The sequence below is a fragment of the Loxodonta africana genome, chromosome 14, assembly GCF_030014295.1.
Source record: "Loxodonta africana isolate mLoxAfr1 chromosome 14, mLoxAfr1.hap2, whole genome shotgun sequence".
Classification (NCBI taxonomy): domain Eukaryota; kingdom Metazoa; phylum Chordata; class Mammalia; order Proboscidea; family Elephantidae; genus Loxodonta; species Loxodonta africana.
In genome coordinates this window covers 84084770-84109199 of record NC_087355.1, presented here as the reverse complement: position 1 = coordinate 84109199, position 24430 = coordinate 84084770, and the positions used below count along the sequence as shown (strand labels likewise).

Sequence of the window (24430 nt, the reverse complement as noted above, 5' to 3'; positions counted from 1 at the left end):
CCTCCTTCTTGCTATAAAGCCTCCCCTCCCACTGCCCTTCCAGGTGTGCCTGTACCAGTGTCCCTTAGCCAGTCCTGTATGCAATGAGAAGCAGAAGTATCATGGGGCTCTGTAAAGAGAGGGGAGGTAGGGTTTACTCAGAGTCCACAAGTGCGTAACGACTCTCTTTAAGATAGCTCGTTTTGCCCTGATAGCAAAGATGGCGGAGTGGAGAGTGGAGGGAGTACCTCCCTACACATTTATAGAGGGCTCGAGCCTTCCTGCCTCTTGTAACCTTCAGGATAACCCTCCAAAGGAGAAACTAAAAGTTACAGATTTTACAGACTGAACTTTAGAGACCTTAAGTAACTTGTCCAAAGTCACAGCGCCTGTAAATGTTAAAGCTAGGATCTGAACATAGGCATATCAGACTCTTAAGTACTACAGTATGAGTCTCCAAACATTTTTGATAAAACATCTCAACCAGAAAGAAAAGTGTTTCTGAGCACGCAACCAAAATACAGGAGTCCTGGTGGTGCAATGGTTAAGCACTCGGCTTACCAAAAGGTCAGCGGTTCAAACCCACCAGCTACCTTGAGGGAGAAAAGAGCTGGTGATCTGTCCTAATAAAAATTACAGCTTCGGAAACTCTATGGGACAGTTCCACTCTGACCTACAGGGTCGTTATGAGTTGGAATCAACTTGACGGTACAGAACCACCACCATGATATATTTATATGTCATACGTACACAACAGTATTAATGTATCTTAAATACAGTATAAAACACACAAAATATAAACTACAGAAGGGTGAGATTAAAAACAAAGCATAAGTTGACACGTTCTGCTTTTCTTTCTGCACCTGGTGGGTTGCCTGGCTCGCCTCTGCAGGTGTGTGCACCCCACCCAGGAGATCACTGTGCTAAGGCACCAGAGACAGACAGCCAGAAACCTGTAACTCAGAGCCATCCAACAGAAATAAAATGCGTGCCACAGTTATAACTTAAATTTTTCTAGTAGCCACATTTTAAAAAGTGAAAAGAAACAGGTGAAATTAATTTTAATAATATATTTATCTCACATTCTTTCTTTTCATACTTGTCTTTGAAATCTGGTATGTAGCCTGCACTCCCTGCACATCTCAGTTTGCGCTACCCACAATCCCAAGCACTCAACAACCACGCGCTACTGTGTGCTGGTGGCTACCATAAGAGACAGCCCAGTTTCACCTTCACCTCAGCACTCCTTCATGACATTCTAAGGTCTCAGAGGGCAATCACCAAAGAGCTTTGGACTCTCAAAGGAGATCAAGTAGAGAACTCTGCCTAATACTGATCTACAACTATAGCACAGAATTTTACTTTCAAATTTTGATTACCAAATTATGAATTAATTCTATGGAAACTGAAGTGTCAAAATCAAGACACTGTGAACTACAAATGCCGAGTGTTACATCTGTTAGTGACATGTTAAGGCTCTGTACTCCCCAAGAGCAGAGGCAGCTTATGCTATTTGACAAAAGGATCTAAAACTGGAGAAACAAAGTTCTGTAGTCTAGCTGTCATGTTTGTATGTGGCACAAATGGCATTCTCATGCTGACTAAGGCAGTCAAAGTCTAAAGAGGCAAAACATCTAGTTCAGACTGAAGCATAATTCCCGAGGGAAGCAGATTATCACAAAGCATTAAATTTGGGATGTTGTATGTGGGAAACACTAATGAATTAGTTCCAGCAACTGAAATCAAAACCATGACAAAAGGCTAGTTGAAGAGCAAGGGAGCAGAGTACAAGAGAGAAGGTTTTCGGGCCACTGTAGGTTTGTGCTGTGGCCTTACCAGGTTGGACAAGCTACTTAACCTTGGTGGACCTTTCCACGAGGTAATGATATGTTTAGGCTTGAAATGAGTGACACCAGAGGAGACGCTGAGAGGAGAGAGGATTTATGTAAGGTGCATGGCCCAGTGCCAAATACACAGTAAAGACTCCATAGCTGAATATCATGGGCATGATGTTTTCCCTGTTAATACCTATTACTGGAAACCCTGGTGGCGTAGTGGTTGAGAGCTATGGCTGCTAACCAAAAGGTGAGCAGTTCAAATCCACCAGGCGCTCCCTGGAAACCCTATGGGGAAGTTCTACTCTGTCTTATAGGGTCGCTATGAGTTGCAATCAACGGGTTTTGGGTTTTATTTGATACTGGGGATGATTTGAAAATTTGCTATCCTAACTGGCTTACGGAGCCCTGGTAACACAATGGTTAAGTACTCGGCTGCTAACCAAAAGGTTAGCGGTTTGAACACACCGAGCGGTTCTATGGAAGAAATGCCCGCCCCATACAGTTTTCTAGGCTGTAATCTGCTTCCTTAAAGATTACAGCCTAGAAAACTCCACGGGGCAGTTCTACTCTGTCACACAGGGTTGCTATGAGTTGAAAATAGACTCAGTAGCTCCTAACAAGAACAACAACTGGTTTATATTAGATTTCTAATTCCCAGACATACAGCATTGTGCTCAGACCAAGGTTACAGTATGTGCCTAACACCATTTCTTCATCCTCCTCCATAGTATTGCTGCTCCATTTCAATTTTCATTAGAGCGGCTGCTTAGTCAGGCCTGAGAGTGCAGTGGTGGAAAAGACACATGCAGACAGTTAAGACTGGCTTCAAAGCTTGGCTCCTTCACTTATAAGCTGTACAGTCTTAGGCAAGTTACTTAATTTCTCTGAAGCAGTTTTTTCTCAGGTTATGAGGATTAAATGAGCAGAGTACCAAACAAACAGCAATTTCTGCAGTTGCCAGTGTGCTGCTCTCAGACAATTCTCTCTGGTCCTCCAGGCAAGACCAGGTGTAGAACTGCAAAGACCACTTCTACGGTGGCAGTCGACTGTCATGCAAGATGCTTCATTCAGAAGTCTGTCTGACATTTAAAGGCTTATAATTTATAACGCACCAGCCTCTTACTTGGTCCCTTCCTTGAAGCTCACCATCTGCCAATCCAGCCTGTACACTGACATCTAATTCGTTTCTCTAAATTCAAGCCTAAGCACATCATTGCCTCGCATGTAACTCTTCAATGGCTCCCTACTGCTGCCCACAGTACCAAGCCTCACCCCCTTGCTCAGTGACATGCCTTGTCTTCCCTCTCACCACTGCTGGGCATTGCGCACTCTACAGAGACATGTGTAGCTCCTAAAGGAAACTCGCATCTCAGGCCTCTCGGCCTTGCTATATCCACGCTTGTGAAATGCCCTTCCTTGCCTGCCTGGTGGCTCCTCCTTACCCCTCAAATCACAGCTAAATGTCTCTTTCTCAGTGAAACATCCCCAATGTTCCCGACCTGTTTAGCGCTGTCTTCTAGAAATAAGGACTCTTGGTGGTACAGTGGTGAAGTGCTCAGCTACTAACCAAAAATGTTGGCAGTTCAAGCTACTAACCAAAAAGGTTGGCAGTTCAAATACACCAGCCGCTCCACAGGAAAAAGATGTGGCAGTCTGCATCCATAAGGATTACAGACCGGGAAACCCTTTGGGGCAGTTCTACTCTGTTCTAGAGCATCACTGTGAGTTGGAACTGACTCGATGGCAACAGGCTTGGACTGGGTTTTGGTCTTCTGGAAACAGTGACTTTTTTTTTTTCCTCAGACTTCTCATCATGATTACCATATTGCATTGCATTTAAGTATTTCTGTTCGTCTCCTGATCTGTGAGCTTTCCAGGAGTAGGTTTCTGTCTTAAAAATCTTTGTATTCCCGGCATCTAGCACAGTGCTGAGCACAAAGCAGACATTCAACAAACACTGGTGAATAAATAACCAAGGAAGTGAATGCCTCAGGTCAATCGTATTACTGTATTACCACAGCTTAGAGTGAAAAGGCCATGAGCTTTTGGGGTCTAGGCTTACATTTTGGATTTACAAATTTACTTCTCTGAGCCTCAGTTTCTTCACTTGTAAAACAAATATATTATCTCTTGCTGTCATTTGGGTTAAACAAGGCATGTAATAAAAGAATTAAACTCTATGCATCATCTAGAGTAACGTCCAAACGAACGTGGGCTCCATCTTGATCTCTCTCAGTTGTGATATCACTCCCTTTTATAGATCATAGCATTTAACAGGGTAAATGCTTTCAATTTGCTTCTTCACACCAAGTATCAAAAAATATAAGATTTGGATAATCATCTTGTATTGCATATGTGCTTCATTAAAAGGCTATGTCTCAGCTTCTACATCTATTAACTGGAGATAATTATATTTACTGCACAGGGTTAGACTGGTATCTGTGAAGATGAACAAAAGTTAAATATATAAAGCACTAGCATGGTGCCTGGAACATAGTAGGTACTTAATAAATACCAGGTTCCCTCTTTTTACAAAATGAATGAAACTGTAAACATCACTATAGTCAATCCGGCTGTATAACTGCTTTGTCAAATTGTTCACAAACCATTCATACGGTACAAGCAATGAAATACACCTGCATGTGAAAGTCCAACACACTGAATACCATAATGGATGTGGGGGAAAAACTGACAGAAGAGTGAGACCTAGAAACGCACAGGGAGTGCCAGCAGCTCTCTGTGACTCAGTCTCCTTGTCTACAGTGACAGCACTGCCTTAGAGGGTTGCTGTTAGGCATGAAGCATTCACACGATCCACACTGCAGGCCTTATAAAACATGCTGAAACAGGGCTGGAAACGTGGCCCACACTCGGTAACTATTGTGCAGGTGGAAGACTTGCTTCTGCCAGAATATTTAGACTGAAAATTCAAGATTTCTGTGGACAGTTTTTTTTAAACAAAATTAGTGAAGGATTTAAGTATAAAGAGTAAAAATCTTAGAGTCTGAAGATCTGGTTTGGAATTTTATCTTTGTTTTTTTTCATTTACTGTGTGATTTTTTGGCAAACTACTTAATCTTCGGCTCTGGGGCTCCTGATTGTCAGCTACAAGATAGGGAAGCACCACATACTTGGCAAAGTTGTTACGTAAGACACTATATGTAATAAAGCTTTGTCCCACAACCACCAAATGCCAGGCTCTGAGCTCAGTCAACGTGAGGAGCGCTTCTCCCTTCACCACGTCAACGGATACAAGCAGGATGCCTAAGGTTTCCACTAGAAGGGGCCATCTGAGAGCCACATTTTGAAGGCTGTCTGATTGTTACAAGTTATTTAAGAAAAACAAATTTTTGTTGATGTGAACAGAAATGAAAACTGTTTTTACATCCGTGCCTACTTCAGTACCAGAGTCAACGGACAAAAGACCCATTTATTCAAAGCCTGACTGGTACTATATGAGTTCAGTGAAGGTGTGTTTACGCTTCATCAAAACCACCACACGGTCCATACTGATCTGTGCTCCATAATCGCTCTAAAGCCAACACTTTGTTCTTTGTCTGTCTAGCACTGTCATTCCACTTAGAATCTTAAATATAAAGCTACAAGTTCCTAGGCATTTGGTAAAATATTCTGAACAGAATAAACACTGACTTCATATATCAATAAACATCGAGCTATATTATCACAATCAGTAAATATAAAGCTCTGTCTTGCCTCTGATAACACTTATTTCTGAATAAATCACTGTTTAAAAAGGAATCATAACTGGCTCATTATTCACAAATAGGAATTTGAAGTTGTTACAAAACAGGTGCACTGCTGCTGAGAAACTGAAATGCTCTATAAATACGAAAAAAGAAGTTCTGGTTCTTCCTTCCACAGGTACTGACAATACAGAGCTTTTCTGTACTCCGAATCAAACTGTTACAGTCTTTTTCCACTTCAGAATATACTGAATGCTTAAGTCATATTTTTAGAATAAATAAAATTTTAATTTTCATTTCTAAAACCTGATTGCTTTAACATTCCAGGAAACTCTTGTATGCTAACCCATTCCCTGGTGGCACAGTGGTTAAACACTCAGCTGCTAACTGAAAGGTCAGCAGTTTGAATCCACCAGCTGCTCTGAGAGAGAATGATGTGGCAGTCTCCTTCCATAAAGATTACAGCCTTAGAAACGCTATGGGGCAGTTCTACTCTGTCTTGTAGGATTGTTACGAGTCAGAATCGACTCAGCGGCAATGGTTTCTGTTTTTTTTTTTTTTTTTTAACCCATGCTAGTTGGTAGGATAAATAACACTTCTCCAGTTAAAACAAATGAAACACAAAACAGGTCAAGTTACCCCAGTTGGTTGTTTATCATACTTTTTCCCAGATTATACAAATGCAATAGGACACAGGTGTCTGTGATGAAGTCTGATAATGAAGAATAATTTTTACCTTTGGGCCGGGGTGCTATAGCTGTTATCATAGGAATCATAACTCTGTTCATCATAAGCCGTACCATATCCATCATCATAGTCCTAAAACATAACAGAAGTACGAAAAGTCAGAGAAGTTTCTAGAAATCAATTATTAATTCAGCTAGCACTTAACTATACCACTAATTATAGAGTAAACAAAAATACAGGTGTGACATCACTGAAAATGACAGAATAAGAACCTCTGAAAAATCGCTCTACAAAAGCAGCAAGAAAACTGGCAAAACTATCAGAATCAAAATTTTCAGAACTCTGGAAATGAATCAAAGGCTGGCAGTGACTCGGGGCATTTATTCAAGAAAAACAGCTGAATCGTGGTAACCAGCGTGAACTCTGTGGTACCCACCATCCCCGAGCTCTGTTCTTGGTAACCAGCGTGAACTCTGTGGTACCCACCATCCCCGAGCTCTGTTCTTGGTAACCAGCGTGAACTCTGTGGTACCCACCATCCCCGAGCTCTGTTCTTGGTAACCAGCGTGAACTCTGTGGTACCCACCATCCCCGAGCTCTGTTCTTGGTAACCAGCGTGAACTCTGTGGTACCCACCATCCCCGAGCTCTGTTCTTGGTAACCAGCATGAAATCTGTGGTACCCACCATCCCCTAGTTCTATTCTTGGTAACCAGCGTGAAATCTGTGGTACCCACCATCCCCTAGTTCTATTCTTCGTAACCAGTGTGAAATCTGTGATACCCACCATCCCCGAGCTCTGTTCTTGGTAACCAGCGTGAACTCTGTGGTACCCACCATCCCCGAGCTCTGTTCTTGGTAACAAGCATGAACTCTGTGGTACCCACCAACCCCTAGCTCTGTTCTTGGTAACAAGCATGAACTCTGTGGTACCCACCAACCCCTAGCTCTGTTCGTGGTAACAAGCATGAACTCTGTGGTACTCACCATCCCCTAGCTCTGTTCTTGGTAACAAGCATGAACTCTGTGGTACCCACCATCTCCTAGCTCTGTTCTTGGTAATAAGCGTGAACTCTGTGCTACCCGCCATCCCCTAGCTCTGTTCTTGGTAACAAGTATGAACCCTGTGGTATCCACCATCCCCTAGCTCTGTGGTAGCCTTGAACAGCAACAGCATGTAGTCACGTTGAAAACCAGCAGGCTGGCAGCCTCCAGAGGGGCCGAATGGGGCTGGAGTTTCTTCAAAACCCCATTCCCAGTGAACCACCTTTTTTGATAAGAGTTAGGGCTTGCCTACTATGAAAAGCCTTTTCCACTGAGGAATTTGTCAAAAATAATTAGTGGCAACTGTTTATGATCACAGCTGTTTGAGGTGGTAGATTAAAAACTGGGCAAACAATAGGCTGGTCAAAAAGCTTAAAAAAAAAAAAAAAGTGGGGGAATGAGATATCCATAGGGGCAAGAAGAACTCTGACATATTCCTGGGAATCTAAAAGGTCATGCGCATGTGTGGGGCTGCGTATATGCTCAGGAAAGGCCTGAAAAGGATCTAAGCTTTCAATTGTGCCTGACCTTGAGGCTCTACACTAGCAGAAAGTAAAGGCTAAAGTAAGTTGTCAACTGCCTGGCTGAGTGTTAAAGGTGTGCCCCAAAACACACACAGCACTCTTGGATAAAGACTGTGAGATTTACTGACTCTAGGAATTTAAGGAAATCTGCACAATTATTAGCTGACCACTAAGCTAACTTAGTGGAAATTTCAGTGGCCACCCAAATATTAAAAAAAAAAGGGGGGGGGAAGTAACCAATTGAAATTGTCCCCGTGGAAGCCCAGATGTTGGACTTAATAGACGATGGTATTAAATCAGCTATTTTAAATATGCTTAAAGACCTAAAGAAGTAAAAGCATTTCTACCAAACTAAAAGGAAGTAAAGGAATGATGTCATACCAAATAAAGAATATCATTAAGAAACAGAAACTATTAAAAAAAAAAAAAGAGACAAATAGAAATTATGGAATTGAATAGTGCAATGATGGAAATTAAAAAAAAATAAAATAATCACTGGAGGGGCTCAGCAGTAGATTTGAGCAGGCAGAAACAAGAATCAGCAAAGCTGAAGAAAGGTCAATAAAGATTATCCAGTCTGAGGAACAGAAAGAAAAAAGGATGAACAAAATGAACAGAGTCCCAGAGATCCTAACACTCACAATGAGATTTGCAGGCAGAGAGGAGAAAGAGAAAGGGGAGGAGAGAATATCTGATGAAATAATGGCAAAAATCTTCTGAACTCTGATGGAAGACATGAATCTCCACATCCACAAAGCACAAGGAACTTAAAGCAGGATAAACTCTAAGAAATGCACACCCAGACACATCATAACCAAACTGTCACAAGTCTAAGACTGAGAGAAAATTTTGAACTCAGAAAGAGATAAGGAACTTCTCGTCATAATAGCGGCTCATCAACTGTTAACAAATGCGCCACAGGAACCTGAGGTGTTAATAACAACAGATACAGTACGCTGGTGGGGCGAGGGGAGTGTATGGTATGTGGAAGCTCTGTCCTTTCCGCACAATTCTTCTGTAAACCTAAACTGCTCTAAAAATCCTGAAAAAGAACACAGATGACTATAAAAAACGAATATGGCTTCCTTATGTGAAGAATTCTATTTCTGTGTTTACACAAAGAATCAAAATTATAAATGACTGGAATTTTCTTTAATAATTCAAAATGTAAGTAAAACACTATTTTAACCCTACAGGTAAATCACTCATTTTCATTCAACTACTCTGTCTGGCATTTAAAAAAAAAATAAAAAATAATAATTTTTTTTTCATTTTTTACTCTGGCATTATAATGCTAGCAATTTATTTCAATTTTCTAATTCTTTGGGTCACTGAATGACTGACTCCTTATTTTTGCTTTAAAGGTTTTAAAAGACTAAGTTTGCGTTTTTAACAGGCTTTTTATCATGATGATTTCACAGCTGAATCTGGCCATGGGTGATATTTTGCCCTCCCTCCCATTATAACAAATATTATTTGTTCAGTGGACAACATTTGAAAAACATAGGGAAGCATGAAGACCAAGACAGAAGAGGAGTTAAAGCTGGGTGTGATTCAAGCAAGTTGTGGAGTTTCTAGTCAGGGAGTAGAGGGAATCCTTGTTGATCATCCGCTATTTCTACTGCCAGGTAGGAGATGAGGTTATTGGGCAGGGGATCAACCAGTAAATGACTTAGCAAAATGATGAAAATGAGGAGGCGCAGAGGGTAGGAGAGCTGGATTAGAGCCTCTGAAGACCCAGGCTTGTGCGAGAACAGCGGCCCCTGCTGCTTTACCAGTCGTCCGCTTTTTTCTTATGCTCTTGTCTTCTAGAGTCCCCAACAACTGGTTCCCAACAAACGCTCATCTTTCTTACTTACATAATTTTATAACTCATTTTTAGATTTTTCTGAGGCTAGAGTGAGAATTTTAAAAAACTGCAAATGTATTATTTGCTACAATTTAAAATATAACTGACTTGAATCATAAAATCCAAAACAGATGAATGTTAAAGGGCATTTAACTCAACCAACCACTTAAGCTTAGAACCTATGCTTGAAAAAACTCGCCAGAAACTGGGTTGGGGAACTTATCTCACCGCTGGCAGTGCTCAGGAATGCTGAAAGATTTTCTTCACACTTGAAATTTGTGTTTGTGCAATTTCTCACATTTCCACATTTTCTCCTAAAGAGATTTTCCTTTGTGACATGGCCCCAGCCTGCACGTCAGCCTCATTTTTCACCACGGGCCTGTGCCTCAAATGCAATTACTCCCAGTTCGCTTGCTTTTTCCTACAAGTCTCTGTGCTTGCTCTCTCTGCGTCCTGAATGTTTCAAGACAACGCTCCAACAGGTCTCCTCTTCCACAGTATCTGCTCAGGCCCACAATTACAGAGTCCATCATCCACGTTTCATGTCGCCAGTCTACCTAACACATGCCTGTTACTGTGCCATGTGGAAATGACTTGGGCATTCTTGCCTCACCTACCACACTGTGAACACAGATTGTCTTATTTCTTCTTTTATGCCAGGTACAGAGTAATTATCACGCCTGGAACACAGTGAGTGCTTACTGGATTGAATGCCTCCAGAACAAAAACATGCCATATCCCTCTTCCAGGTAGTCTTCTCACCTTCCCCTTTCCTTAGCTAATCTATACATCTCCCGAGCCCCCGGATGACTAAAAGTGAGGAAGTCACTGTCATCCAGTTGATTCCTACTCACAGCTGCCCTACAGATTAGGGTAGAACTGCCCCAGAGGGTTTCCAAGGCTGTAAACTTTACAGAAGCAGACAGTCACATCTTTCTCTTGCAGAGCAGCTGGTGGGTTCAAACTGCTGACCTTTTGGTTAGCAGCTGAGTGCTTAACCACTGCATCACCAGGGCTCCCTAAAGTGAGGAAAGTGAGCATTATAAAAGCATTTATTTAAGCAACCACTGAACCTGCTCACGAACAAGGTCCATAGGGATCCCTTACCTGCTAAAATGCGCTACAAAGACGTCTTATGCCCTTCCTTGCGCTTTTCACATAGGGCCCTGCACCTGTGCGTGAGGCAGTAGTGGAGATACCCATAGCTGATAAAATGGTGGCAACTCATCAGTCCACACAAATCCCTGAGGGCACTCCTGTCTCCACAGCTTCAACGCCCCCTGCTCCGTCATCCGCCATCATTCCGACTGACCAACAAATCCTCATTTCTTTACTCTGTATCTCCTACATCTCTCCTACGTCCATCCCTTCCTCTCCATCCCATTGTCACTGCTTAGAATCTTTCAGAATTTCTCAGCTGGGCTAGCACGCTACCTGAATCATGGGTCTCCCTGGCTTTCTACTGCTTCCTTATCTAAACCGTCCTTCACTTTGTAACCAGAGTTACCCACCTAGAATCTGAACATGCTGCCTTCCTGCTTAAAAATTTCCACTCTCCTGGCTCCTACAAGACAAAGAAGAAACTCTGAAGCCTCTGACAGTCTTGCCCTTAGGAACTTACGGGGAACACAGCCTGGGCTGCTGCTTTGTATCTTAGGCTTCAGCAACCTGTGAAGTGCCCTGAAGAAGCTGTGAGGTTTCATGCTGTAATTCCTGTGCTCGTGGCTTTCCTGCGACACTAGCTCTTAGGTCACTGACTCTGGTGCCTGCGGGCCAAATCTCGCCCCTGGTCTGGGCTTCTGTGATGCCTTGCATATACACTGAACCTGCAGTTACGCTTTGTCTCCTTTCTCTCCCACTGGTCTGCAAGGTCCTGGAGGGTAAGGACTGGGTATTGCACACTTTTGTATTTTCAAAGCCTGGCACATGAGAGACATGGAGTAATGTTTGTTAAAAGAACTAACGGTCAAAGGGGGACTTGGTGGCTCAGTGGTTAAAAGCTCGGCTGCTAACTAAAAGGTCAACAGTTCAAATCTACCAGCCATTCCTTAGAAACCCCATGGAGCAGTTCTACTGTGCCTATAAGGTTGCCATGAGTTGGAGTCAACTCAATGGCAGTGGGTTTGCTTGGTTTTAAGGACCAAATGACAGAAAATGTACCAAGCGCTTTTCCGAGATGAATGCAAATTGAAGAAATATTATAGAATGCAACACTTACTAAAAACATGGTACCATTTTAGAAAGAGGCCTCACCTGTGTTTTTTTTTTTTTGCCAAACATTAAGTATCAGTCTTGAGTTTCCTGCTTCCAGGAAGAAAGTTCTCTTTGGAACTCTATTTTATTTCTAAAAGTCAGAACTACACTATTAAAACAATGGACAAACATGGATAAGAAATGTGTGCATATTAATATACATCGTTGCCTCATGAAAAGAGCTTGCTTCTCCATCAAGCTACACTTCAGAGTTTGATCCTTAGATAAGGAAAACTGTGGAAGCGGACCGTAAGTGACGGTGTGACCCGGACTCTGGGTGATGGCAGGGCTGCAGTGAGGGTAGATACATTCTAACACAAGGTAGAGAGTCTTCCCTGGCTTCTCCCGACCTATAAAACGCAGACCAACCTGCCCGCATACCAAAGAAACCTTACTTTGAAAAAAAGAGATTTGTCAGGATAAAGGAAACAGCATGACCTATTTAATTCTATTTCAATCACAAGTAAAATAGAGCATAACATTTAAGCCTAGGAAAAACCTTTTTTAACAGACAGAAGAATTAATGAAATACAGTGATTTTAAAAATGCTGTTTCGGTTTTGAGTCCTTTTAAATGGAGATAATTGTGCTATGTAATGTTTCAGGGTGATATGTGCTTATTTCAAAATATATTTAAAAATTCATATATAATACAGTGTTAAAAGCCTGTTTGAACTTAGTGTTATAATGATTATTTTGAGTTTATAAAACAAACAGGGTGACTAGTTAGAACGGTCTTTTCAGAGCTTTTGCTGTGGTTCTCAGTAACACTCTGCTTGTCAATGTACTCTCAACTGTATCGCCAACGACCACAAGCACATCACATAACCCAATTATTTTACAGTGAAGGAGAAAAATAATATTAATAGTAGTAGGTAAGAATCTTCCTCTTAATCGTTTCAATAAAACATTATTTACCTAACAATTAAGTCACAGCCCAAGCTGTTTATTTTATAGCAGTGAAGAATAATATATTATTGTCCTTCTAGACTAATTCAACTTGTTCATATCAGCCTTTGGAGTCTGCTGACTTGGTTCAAACTTCAACTCTGACGACATTCTTGTACAAGTCTTTGGGTGCATCTATGCAGGCATGTATGCTGAGTGGCTACTAAGGAGTAGAAGGCTGGGTCTTGGGGCAGGTGCTCCACTCAGCGGGATGGTGCCAAACAGTTTCCCCAGTGTTGTGCCGATTTCCATTCCCACAGCAGTGTAGATGCGTTCCCATTACAACTCATCCTAGCCAACACTTGAAAATGCCTTTTGCATTTCAGTCATTTTGGCAAGGTGAATGGTATTAGATTATTATGCTTTTCACATAGCAGTGTCTAGGGGCATAACTGGTGTAGTCATTAAGGACTCGGCTGCTAACCAAAGGGTCAGTGGTTCAAATTCACCAGCCGCTCCTTGGAAATGCTATGGGGGCAGTTCTACTCTGTCCTACAGGGTGGCTATGAGTCAGAGCCGATTCAAGGACACCTAACGACAACAGGGGTATAGTTAGCAAGAGTCTGACCTAAAAGACAGTTACAGTGGTAAACTAAAGAATTAGATTTCTGAGCAAACAACAAGAAAAATACCTATGTATCACTTTTTATATGCCAGGGTATATTCCATATGCTAATTTATCTAAACTTCATAGCAATCACATGTAGTGAGTGTAAATATTTCCATTACAGGTTAGAAACTCAGGTACAGAAGAGTTAAGCAGCTTGCCTAAGGCCACAAAGCACTTAAAAGGCAGAGTGAGAATTTGAAACTAGTCAGTTTAGCTTCTGATCGACTTTTAACCACTATGATACACTGTCTGTCCCTATAAAACTGAGGGCAAGACCCTATACTGTAGTGAATGCCCCAGTATAATGCCCCACTGTGAGGCCTTACCTGGATAGCCAGTTGACCTTGCTCTGTGCCATTCAACCTGACAATGTGGTTTTATTCAATGGGTTTTTGTAGCCCTAAATAGGAGCCCTGATGGTGCAATAGTTAAGAGCTTATCTGCTAACTGGAAGGTTGGCAGTTTGAACCCATCTACCTGATCCACGGGAGAAAAGACCTGGCAATCTACTTCTATAAAGATTACAGCCTAGAAAACTCTATGGGGTAGTTCTAAATCTATCGCACTGGATTGCTGTGAGTCGAAAAGTGACTCAATGACACCCAACAACAACAGCCCTAAAATTTCTTGCAAGAGTCCGTGTCAGTTCCAAGTAGAGTAACACTCTACCCTACCTATAAACAAAGAGAACAGAATAAAACGATAATAAATATCATCAACAATACAGAAACTCTTCTGGCTATCTCTGCAGCATACCAAGACTGTCACATGGAGTGTTCATGGAAAACCCTTCCAGCAGCAAGTCCTCTCTGAGTGCTACTAGTGTTCTTTCCCATTTGGTTTAAACCTTATCTCCTCTAGAAAGTCTTTCCACATTCCATCCATCAGTTAGTCATCCCTTTTTGGTCTTCACTAAATATTATGTACATAACTCAATTTTTTCTTCCTGTATCTACTACATTAATTATGTACTATACGACAGGCCCCTACCATCAGTAATTTAAAATGTAACGGGAAACAATAAAGAGCCATGACATCATTCTAAGGTGAGTACTCTAATACTCTAAGGATGGATACACATGGGTCTGAATAATTGAGAATCACGACCTAAAAGATGCAGGGGGTTACAAAAGGATCCAAAGTGGGGGTGTTAACTGTGTTCCTTCCTAGACTCTGATCTACTTGAAGGCCAGGACTGAGTTATACAAATGTGGCTGAATGTTATAAGAAAACAATAAAACCAAGATAGTGGGTTCTAGTAGGAAATCCTTTTTACCAGAAGACCAATTTCGTGCCTCTCTCAAGTTCTCCTCCCACCCTCAGCCCCAAGCCACCGAGGGATATAGAACACTGGTTACAGTGAGTTCAAACAGAAGCACTGACGCTAAGCCACCCTGGATGGACAAACCTAACTACGAAGGCAAACAGGCTTTCCGAGACTTACTGGCCCTTGTTGTTTCAGGGCCCAGAGCCACTTCCTGAATAAAAAAAAAAAAACCCATATTCATAAATTTAAAATGTGGAATTATTTTCTAAAGTTTTGTATTTCTAAAATAGGTCAATCAAGTAATTTAAGACAAAGGTTGACTTGTGAGGTTTCAAGGTTTCAAGTAACTATAAACCACTCATACCCCTGCTTCCAGCAGAATGGACATAAACAATTACAGAGCCTTCATCTTTTTATCTAAAATAAAAAGGGGTCCCTAGGCTTTTCAATTCACATTTAAAATTCATTTTCATAAATAACCTTTTCACAATCTGTTTTAATTAAATTTCTCACTATGGAAAACAAGCTGATTGAAGCAGCTGAGATTTTAATTGTCAAAAATTGCACCAGTAGTCACTGCACTGGGGAAATTGCCACCAGCACAACCCCTCTATCCCTGCTAAAATCTCTGAGTCTCGTCCCATGATTAAAGTTTCAGGTGAGTTCTAGTTTTCTTAGAAGACTGAGGAGGAGCATGACTTCATGAAACTGTAGGCAAAATCTACAATAAAAAACAGCACGTACACTTCTGAGATATACTTGGCTTTCCCTAAAGCCCTTCATGGATGTTGCCAGTCATCAAAATTCAGAAGAATTTATTTTTAGTACAAAAGATGGTATAACAGGATGACATGAGTTAGACACTGGGGAGTTGGAGGGGATATTTCCCAATGAGGACGAGCATCTTAACTAAAGAAGCTGCAATGTGGATAAACTGGAAATCAAATAATTATTTAAGAGGAAGAACTGAAAAGGCTTGGTTACTGTTTAGATAGATGGCATGAGGAAAATGAAAGAATGAGACTGTGGGAGCCTGGGTACATGTTAGCGCCCACCATTCCTTTTAAACGGGAACTCTGGGGAAGAATGAGGCACCTGGTATTGGCACACACCACAGCATTCAGTATACTCATAGGGCATTTAGTGGAAGATGGCCATAGGAAGGTGATACCAGACAGAGTTCCAGACAGGCCTGAGGTTTAGCTGTGCTAGTCAGTAACCCATAGGTGTTAGGTGAAGTGATGGGAATGGACAAGATCTTTCAAAAAACATACTGTACCATACTGAGCGTTTCTGATACATACATCTTTTCTGATACAGGTTTTCTTTGTATGTGGACCATAGAGCAATTTATCAAAGATGGCTACCCTTTAGAAATTCATATGTAAATTGGTTCTGCCAGGAAGCATCAGGCATACCTTTCTGTGTAATTACACCACCATTCTGAATTGTTAAAGTGCTCTCTCACTGAATGTATTCTCTGTTCCACTAATTAATTTGTCAGTTATTTAATTATTTGGACATAAGTAACGAATCAATGTCATTCTGGAATAGAGGTACTTCTTGTTCACAGAAATGAGATGAGAAGTTACCGTAATTATGTCTAATTTTACTAAGAGTGGAGCAGAAGGTCTCAATTTATACCCAAATGGCTGAAAACACATCCATTATCTGTTTTCTTTCTGTTTTGGAGAAAAGCTAAACATGCTGAATTGCCTAGTTTTCTAAGAGTCATTCTTAAAAGACAAGTATTCACCGAAACAAGGACTTGGTGTTACCAGTGGCTAGTCTGTTCTATCCAAACGGCTACCGTGTGTCACATGGACTCTGATCATAACAGCCTTCTCATAACCAAACAGATGTATCTGCTCACAGATGTTCTTCTCTAAGACACACACTCGGCGAATGTTTCCTGACAATCATCTGATGAAGAACAGTTGGCCTGGATGACATTACAAATGACCCAACTTCTTCACTCACTCACCTTGAGAAAAATCAGTCAAATTTCAACAGGCACATTTTAAGAAGGATATATCTATGAATCTTCAGGCTTTCTTGCTTGGACAAATAAAGCACATTCTTAAAATGAACATAAGACTATTTACTAAAAATAATTATAATATATACCATTAATTGAGTTTTTCTTGAGCCTTTTTGAGCCTAGAACTATACTGGAATGCTTTTATTTTGGTATGCATAATATGGGAAATATTGACAATTTTAAGGATTAAAATGTATACTTTCTCAGAAAAAAAACGAAAAGAAAAAAGGAACAGCTGTGGTGGAATTTGAAAGAATAGGAATTTCTCCCCATTTTCCTTCAAATAAGCAACTTATATGATTTCCCTTCTTCTTTTCATCTGCAATAATGGCCTCCCTCAGGTACTAAATGCTAAATGAAAGTTAAAAGGAAAAGTAAATTGAGTTGGCTAGATACAACCAGCCAAGTTCAATAGGAATGAAATTTTTATTACTATCAGTGTATATCAGACATCTTTCTTTAAACTGCATTTCTGAGTTCCAAAGCAATGACAAGCTTTCCTTAGAGATACAAATGCTCCGAAATTCTCACAAAATGAAAATGCTTTTTTTTTTTTTTGCCAATAAACGCAATAGTGGTGTTTTTGTTGTTTGTTTTTTAAATCCTAACGCTATCCCATTCTCCATAACAGTTCTCAATTTCCATTTACCTACCTGCCTTTGCTGTCAGTGGCCACCGACTTACAGTAACTCTATGTGTTGCAGAGTTACAGATTTACAAAATCACAAGAGACCATGTAGGTCACTTAATTCAGTTTCCTGCCATCCCTTCCACAGCAGTTCTGATGAGGTGAACATGTAATATCTGCTGCATTTTCTCTGAAGACAGAGAGATTTTATAATCTCAGCTAATGGAACTTTTCTTAACATAGCACTGAATATTCATGATAGAACATAAAAAATCCATTACTGCTGCGTCAATTCCAACTCATAGTGACCCTATAGGACTGAAGAGAACTGCTTCATAGGGTTTCCAAGGAGTGGGTGGTGGATTTGAACTGCTGACCTTTTAGTTAGCAGTCAAACTCTTAAACCATTGTGCCACTAGGGGTCCAAATACTGTACTAGGTGCTGGGAATACAAAGGTGAATGGGGCAGAGGGGAGTGGGTAAGGGGAAGAGTCCTACTCAGATGGAACAGAATTTAATTTATGATTCCAGTTCAATGGAATAAATATTGTAGTATGTTCTAAGAAGACCAGTTTCAACTTTCCCACTTGCTACACAAACCATTTCCTTTGTGTTACCGGATCCTGGGCTTTAACTTGGATATGTCATATAGGATCCACCCCAACTACCTAAAAATCCTTCTGGATATACTCAGGATAGAAATTTTAAATCAGCTCAATAAGGAAAAGATACAAAAGTGTAAGACATGGGTCTAGAAGATGCACACAGTCTACGAATGGATGAGGGAGCATCTCTAAGCATTTCTACAAGAAGCAAACAAATAAAAAAAACCCAAGTTTTGTTTTGTTCTGTTTTCCCTTCCCATGCTGCAAGACCAAGGGTGTTGCATGAGTAATCTGCAGGATTTTGAACACTTAAGACCAAAGAGTCAATGGCTGAGGATATGCTAGAGACTGCAAAGCTGTATTAGAGGGGCTACAAGTAGAAATTTAATTACAGTTGAGTCAGGGAAGGAAGGTGACCTCAAAAGGGTAACCTGAGAGGCAGGGTTACTCATGGTGAGCCGCTGTAAGCAAGGTGAGGGGCTCTGTCAGCTCCTCACACCAGCTGCTGACAATGCTTCTTACATAGCTACAGATGTTTCTTACTCTAACTGCAGAAAGAGGGCTTCCAAAAATGCTAGGCTAGATGGGGAAAATCTTTCCTCTTGGAAATTAATTTTAACAGGTATTCCCAGGAACAGCAGATACTAAACTAACTGGGAGAGTTACAACACTGATAATCTGAACCCCTCATGACAGTAATTCAACTTGGGGAAGAGGGTGCACTCATAGAGTACTTCCTTTCTTTTGTGTCCCACTATGCAACCGAAGGAAACCCAAGTGGTGCAGTGGTTAAGAGCTCTGGCTGTTAACCAAAAGGTTGGCAGTTTGAATCCACCAGGTGCTCCCTGAAAACCCTACGGGGCAGTCTACTCTGTCCTATAGGGTCACTGTGAGTCGGAATCGACTTGATGGCAACAGGTTTGGTTTAGTTTTTTATACTTCTAAAAGCATACATAGAAAGCACGGAATTGTTTTTTGTGTGTGTGCGAGAGTTGTTGTATGAAGTTGATGAAATTGCTAATGCTGAACTCCAGCCACGTTAAAATGACAATGGCAGATGTGGCTGTCAGGGATTGAAGGCGGCACTATGGGACAGACAGAACACTGACCCTGGAGCCAGTCACGCTCACACTGGAATTGCAGCAGCAGCTATAGTCAGCGCCTAGAAGAGGGCGAGGCATGAGTCTGGGAGTCAAACAACACAGGCTCCCTTTCCTCTTCGGAGCTCTCAAACCCTTGTCTGCTCCTGAGAGGACTCAAGTACAGGCAGCCCCCGACTTACGACAGGGTTCTGTTCCAACAACTCCATCTAAGTCAGTTCTGGCGTACATTGAATACCTAGTGTTTCTTTTTTAGTTTTCATTATTATTGCCTTTTATTATCAATGTCTTTATAAATCCTATCTTTGAACATCTGAGGATGAATATCTGAGAATGATATAACATCAGCAAATTACACACTGCAACACTGTATGTAATATATATTACTAAGGATAAAAAAAAGGATAAGATGTACAAAAATAAAATGGACAGTCGTAAGTGTGGTTTGTCGTAACTCAAATACGTCCTAAGTCAGGTGCTACCTGTATTCTTCTCCACTGCCATTATCCTGTTAGCCACTGTAGTAGATGGAAAAGGGAATAAATTAGGTCACAGAATACTTTTCAATTCAATTGTTTTACTGCCTTTCTTGTCAATAAAAATTAGAGCTATAAATAACAAAAACAAGTATCTTGAATTTCTCTCCTCTTTTTTTTTCTCTCCTGGACGCCAACCTTTCAAGAAATTTTTAATTCTATTCATCTAATTTCTTGCTAGACTCACTAGATTATATATGCTGAGATAAAGAACATGTGTGCCTTGGTAACATGGTAGGCATTCAATAAATTTGTTGAGTGGAAAGATGAATTAATTCATAAAAAGAAGGCAATATCTCTTTTTGATGCACATGGACTGTGAAACCAAATAAATTAAATACCTACCCTGACTTACATCACATTTGTGATAAAGTTGGGTCTAGGAAAGAGGTGTCTTACACCCCTGCCTGGCAATTTCCATGAAATCATCCAACCACCCCTAAAAGAAGTAAGGGTGAGCTGAGGTAGAAAGAAACAGACAACAGGCCACCTCAAGTAATTTAACAACACTTTTCTCTCCTTTCTAGCCCCTACTATTTTCAGGAGACTCAACATCTATGGAGAGCTCAGGCTGGATTACTACTGTCAGCTTAGAAAGAATATCAAGAAGGAGGAACATGTCCAAACAGAAGGAGAGAAAAGGGAAGAGACGGGGCCACATCTCTCCTTAACTGAACAGCAAAATGTTGAAAAAGAACTACTTAGGAATTTACTCATTCAATGTAATTCTCTGAGCCCCCACTATGCACTTTCTGCCAAATACAAAGAGATAAAAGCTATCCATCCCTGCCCTTCCAGAAGTTCACGGTCTAGCTAGGAGAGAGACAGCTCGTAATTAAAGTAATACTCAACAGGTCAGCTGTTACCTCCTCTGAATGTCACTCCTAATAGTTGGCCTCAGTCAAAAAGGACAAACAGGAGGGAGTCAGATGAAATAAGAGAAGAACATTCTAGGTAGAGCAGGCAGCAAGAGCAAAGGCCTGGAAGCTACAAGAGCATGTTCAGGGAATAAGAAAATGTTCAGCATGTCCAAGACAAAGGCTTTGATCTTCCCATGACACTGGATGAAGCTGAAGAAGTTGTCAGTGGCCCAGGGGATTATTGCAGCCTTCCAGAAACTGTGCAAAAACGGTGCACATCACCTAACAAGACACTTCCATGAAAGCAAAGCATAAAGACCTAATGATTCCAGCACTTCGTCCCTGTCACTGCTTCCCTTTCTTTGACAATAGTTCATATACTGTTGCTTTATTACTTTCGGTTGCTAATAAGAAACATCTAACCAATGCTTCTTATTTTCTTCATTTATGTTAAACTAAGAAGTTATGGTACAAATCCCAGGGGGCTGGTATTCTTGTTAAAGAATTCGTTTTCTCCCTGACTTTCATGTTTATATTTTCTTTCTCTTATGTTAAGTAAGTCTATGAACCGTATCAAAGAATTACTGAATAGTAAATAGAAAACGAACTGATTTGCATTAATTGAAAACCATAGAACTTTTGTCTTTTTCACAGACAAGAATTTCACAAAGAATCCATTTTCAGCAGCACAGCTTAAAAGGAAACATTTACGGCTGCGCATATTGATATAGGTAGGCGGTTATTTCTTAAATGACTGAATTACTCAGAAGCAACCTAGAGAGGAACATGAAAGAATATTAAATTAAAAGCCTTCGAGAGCTTGAAACATGTCTCTTTAACGTTAGGGTTGCACTTCCCACGGTCCAAATTCTTCTTCTACACCGTGAATGTAACCTGTTTGATGAAAGAGCCTGCCTTACCCATTTCTGTACCTCTACTATCAAGTGGGAAACCCTGGTGGCGTACTGGTTAAAAGTTAGGGCTGCTAACCAAAAGGTCGGCAGTTTGAATCCAGCAGGCCTTCCTTGGAAACTCTGTGGGGCAGTTCTACTTTGTCCTATAGGGTCGCTATGAGTCAGAATGGACTTGACTTAGCAGTAGGTTTTGTTTTGTTTTTTAACTACCAAGTGCTTACTTATAATATCCAAAAGTCTTAGCACTCAATAAACACTTGCGGAACAAAGGTGGAATATTCAAGAACTCAGACAAGGTGAGGGAGGGCACTTGGTCACAACACCCAGTGGGCAAGGCTGCCGTGTGACTTCTTCACTTACATATTCTCCGTAGGTCTCTTGTGCAGGGGGTGGCGGTGGAGGTCGGTACCCAGTAGGGGGGACTCCTCTTGCTCTGGGAGTGAGAAGACCTCTTCCTCGACTCACTGGCCCTCGGGAGGAGAGGACTCCCCTGGGAGTTGGTGTCCCTCGTGGTACACCAACCACAGCTGGCCGGGCCGTGACTCCTCCCCTTCCCCTGCAAACACGAGGTCAAATTAGCAGTATTCATCATATTCTTTTGTATTTCATCATTCACATGCAATCATACCATCAGAGAAATTGATGTTCCACATTTCTGTAGTGAGGAATAAGGAGACCATATGCAAAGTAAAAACTAAAGCAAACGAGAGACAGGTATCTACTACAAGGCAGTGAAGTCACTTGGGCAGCTAGTCCAGCAAGAATAACTATGGTTAATATCAAAGAGGCCCAGAGACTCAATTTCTGGCTGCACTAGAGCAGGAAGCTAGTCCTCTGGGGAGGCTGTATTTGCTGAGGACTCCTGTAAGACGCAATGCCAGGATCGCATCCAACCTTCACTCCCTACTGTGAGGTGGGGCTTATTTTCCACCCTTTATGGACAAGGAAAGTGAGGCTTAGAGAGGCTTTAAAACTGCCAGAGAACACAGGGCTAGTGAAGCCAGGGGCCAAAATGTACTCCACAGTTCCACAAAAAAGAGAAGAAGACATACTCTGCCGAATACCAAATATTCTACATGGTCATTTAAAATACTATTCTTCAATTAAATAAGCGCAGATATCTTCTGAAGAAGTTTCAACACATTCATGTATTTTTAACATAAAACATGAGACTTCAAGTCAAAGAGGGAGAGAGTAGGTGGTTCAACCTATATCAAAAATGGCTCAACCTAAGCAGAAACCTGATAAAACATATAAGCCCTACTTGAAAAATGAGGAGAGAACACTGTGGTTACATCCGGAGACAGAGACGCAGACCGATTCACTCATGTGGACAGTGCCATACAAGTAAGAACTGTAGTGGGTAATGCTGGGAGCCTATATAGCTATTCTCTACTTCTTCTTTAGAAACAAACCCAATTTGCTTTGGAATAGCAAACGTACTGCTAAAAATTCAATTTCTGAAAATAAGAGAAAATTAAAGTAACCAAAAGCTAGTTCTATCAAGCTACCAGAGGATACCAAAGCAGCTTGGCCCTAATCTTCATCAAAAAATTCAGGTGGAACCCACTGGAAAGAGGCCAAGGGGACATTCCTTAACTACCTTTGCTCAAATTCTTAAGAAAGATAGGGCAAATGCATTCATATGAGGGGTTTCTTTTCATTGTGGCCCTCCAAAGGTCACGTACAGTCTGATAACCACCAGGCTCGAAGGTTACATAGATCATCGGAATAAAGCCTTGACCTGTAATATGGATTAGTCTTTGCTTTCAATTTCTTACAATCTATGTAGTCCTTTGCCCAAAACAATCTCAGGCCATCCGTGCAGGGATTCCACGTTCGCAGGGCACCAGCCACATCTCTTCACCACCCACCACCTCCAGCCAATCTATCCTCCGCTCTGCATAGAAAACCCAGCAAACATCAGTGGTCTACTGCCTGTGGCACAGACATTGGCTACACCGGCAAATGACCACAGGATTCACAGCTGCCCACGGTATACGCCGGTAACATTCAGTTCAGAAATTTCTTGAGCACAAGAACTTCAAATCAAACGATGAATCAGAGTAACACTAGTATGCCTGCTTTTAGAATAACTTGTTTTTTTTTAGTTTTTAACGCTAAAAAGGATTTCTAAATTAGAACATTTGGAAAGTTGTATTTCCTACATTTTCTATTTTAGTTCTACTGTTTGTATTATATTGGAGCCACGGTAGCACAGTGTGCTTAAGCGTTTGGCAGCCTAACAAAAGGTTGGCAGTTCAAATCTACCAAGCCGCTCCTTGGAAACCCTGTGGGGCAGTTCTACTGTCCTATAGGGTCACTGGGAGTTGGAATCGACTCAGTGGCCATGGATATTTGTACTATAATAAGAAAATTCAAATGAATTGGAGAGCAATCAAATAGTGAGAAAATTATCTGTGGGACAGCAACACTGTATCGAATAAAAATATATACTGACTAGTTTGTGGTCTACATAGTACCTTGGATGGCACTGGTGGGGTAATGGACAAAGTAACTGCACATTTTAATTAATTTAAATATACACTGATTAGCTGGAATATATTATTCAGATTTATTGTAAACCACTCTTTCCTCTAATCACTTCAGAGTTTTCTAGATATGTACGTACTGGAGATACAAAGCCGAATATGACACCGTCCCTGTCCTCGAAGATCTTAACAGAAATAGTGAGCAGTAGTTACTCCTCCCTAACATTTTTATTATGGAAATTTTCGAGCATAACAGCAAAGCTGAAAGAATTTTTCTGTGACTGCCTATATACCAATCACCTAGTTTCCAACATTTAACATTTTTACTAAATTTGTTTTCTACACATGTATGAGTACGTATCGGTCCACTGCTTTTTCCATTTCTTTTGGTAAATACTGAAGAGTGGAATTTTGGGGTCATGGGGTTATTGTTTGTTTAGTTTTTTGTTTTGTTTTAATAGCTTTATTTTGGAATAATTTACATGTCATAAAATTCAGCCATTTAAAGTATACAATTCAATGATTTTTAGTAAATTTACAGAGTTGTGCAACC

General features: G+C 40.9%; 1 protein-coding gene across 3 annotated transcripts in view; it reads right to left on the bottom strand.

Annotated features, from left to right (window-relative positions):
- The window catches only part of KHDRBS3 (KH RNA binding domain containing, signal transduction associated 3), a 184039-nt gene that overhangs the window by 43282 nt on the left and 116327 nt on the right, over positions 1-24430 (bottom strand). For all 3 annotated transcript variants that reach the window (XM_064268111.1, XM_064268109.1, XM_064268110.1), the window contains exons 6-7: positions 21746-21941; positions 6258-6340 (exon numbers count right to left, since the gene is read on the bottom strand). In XM_064268111.1, coding sequence (XP_064124181.1) covers positions 6258-6340; positions 21746-21941 — 279 coding nt within the window. The remainder of the gene's footprint in view (positions 1-6257; positions 6341-21745; positions 21942-24430) is intronic.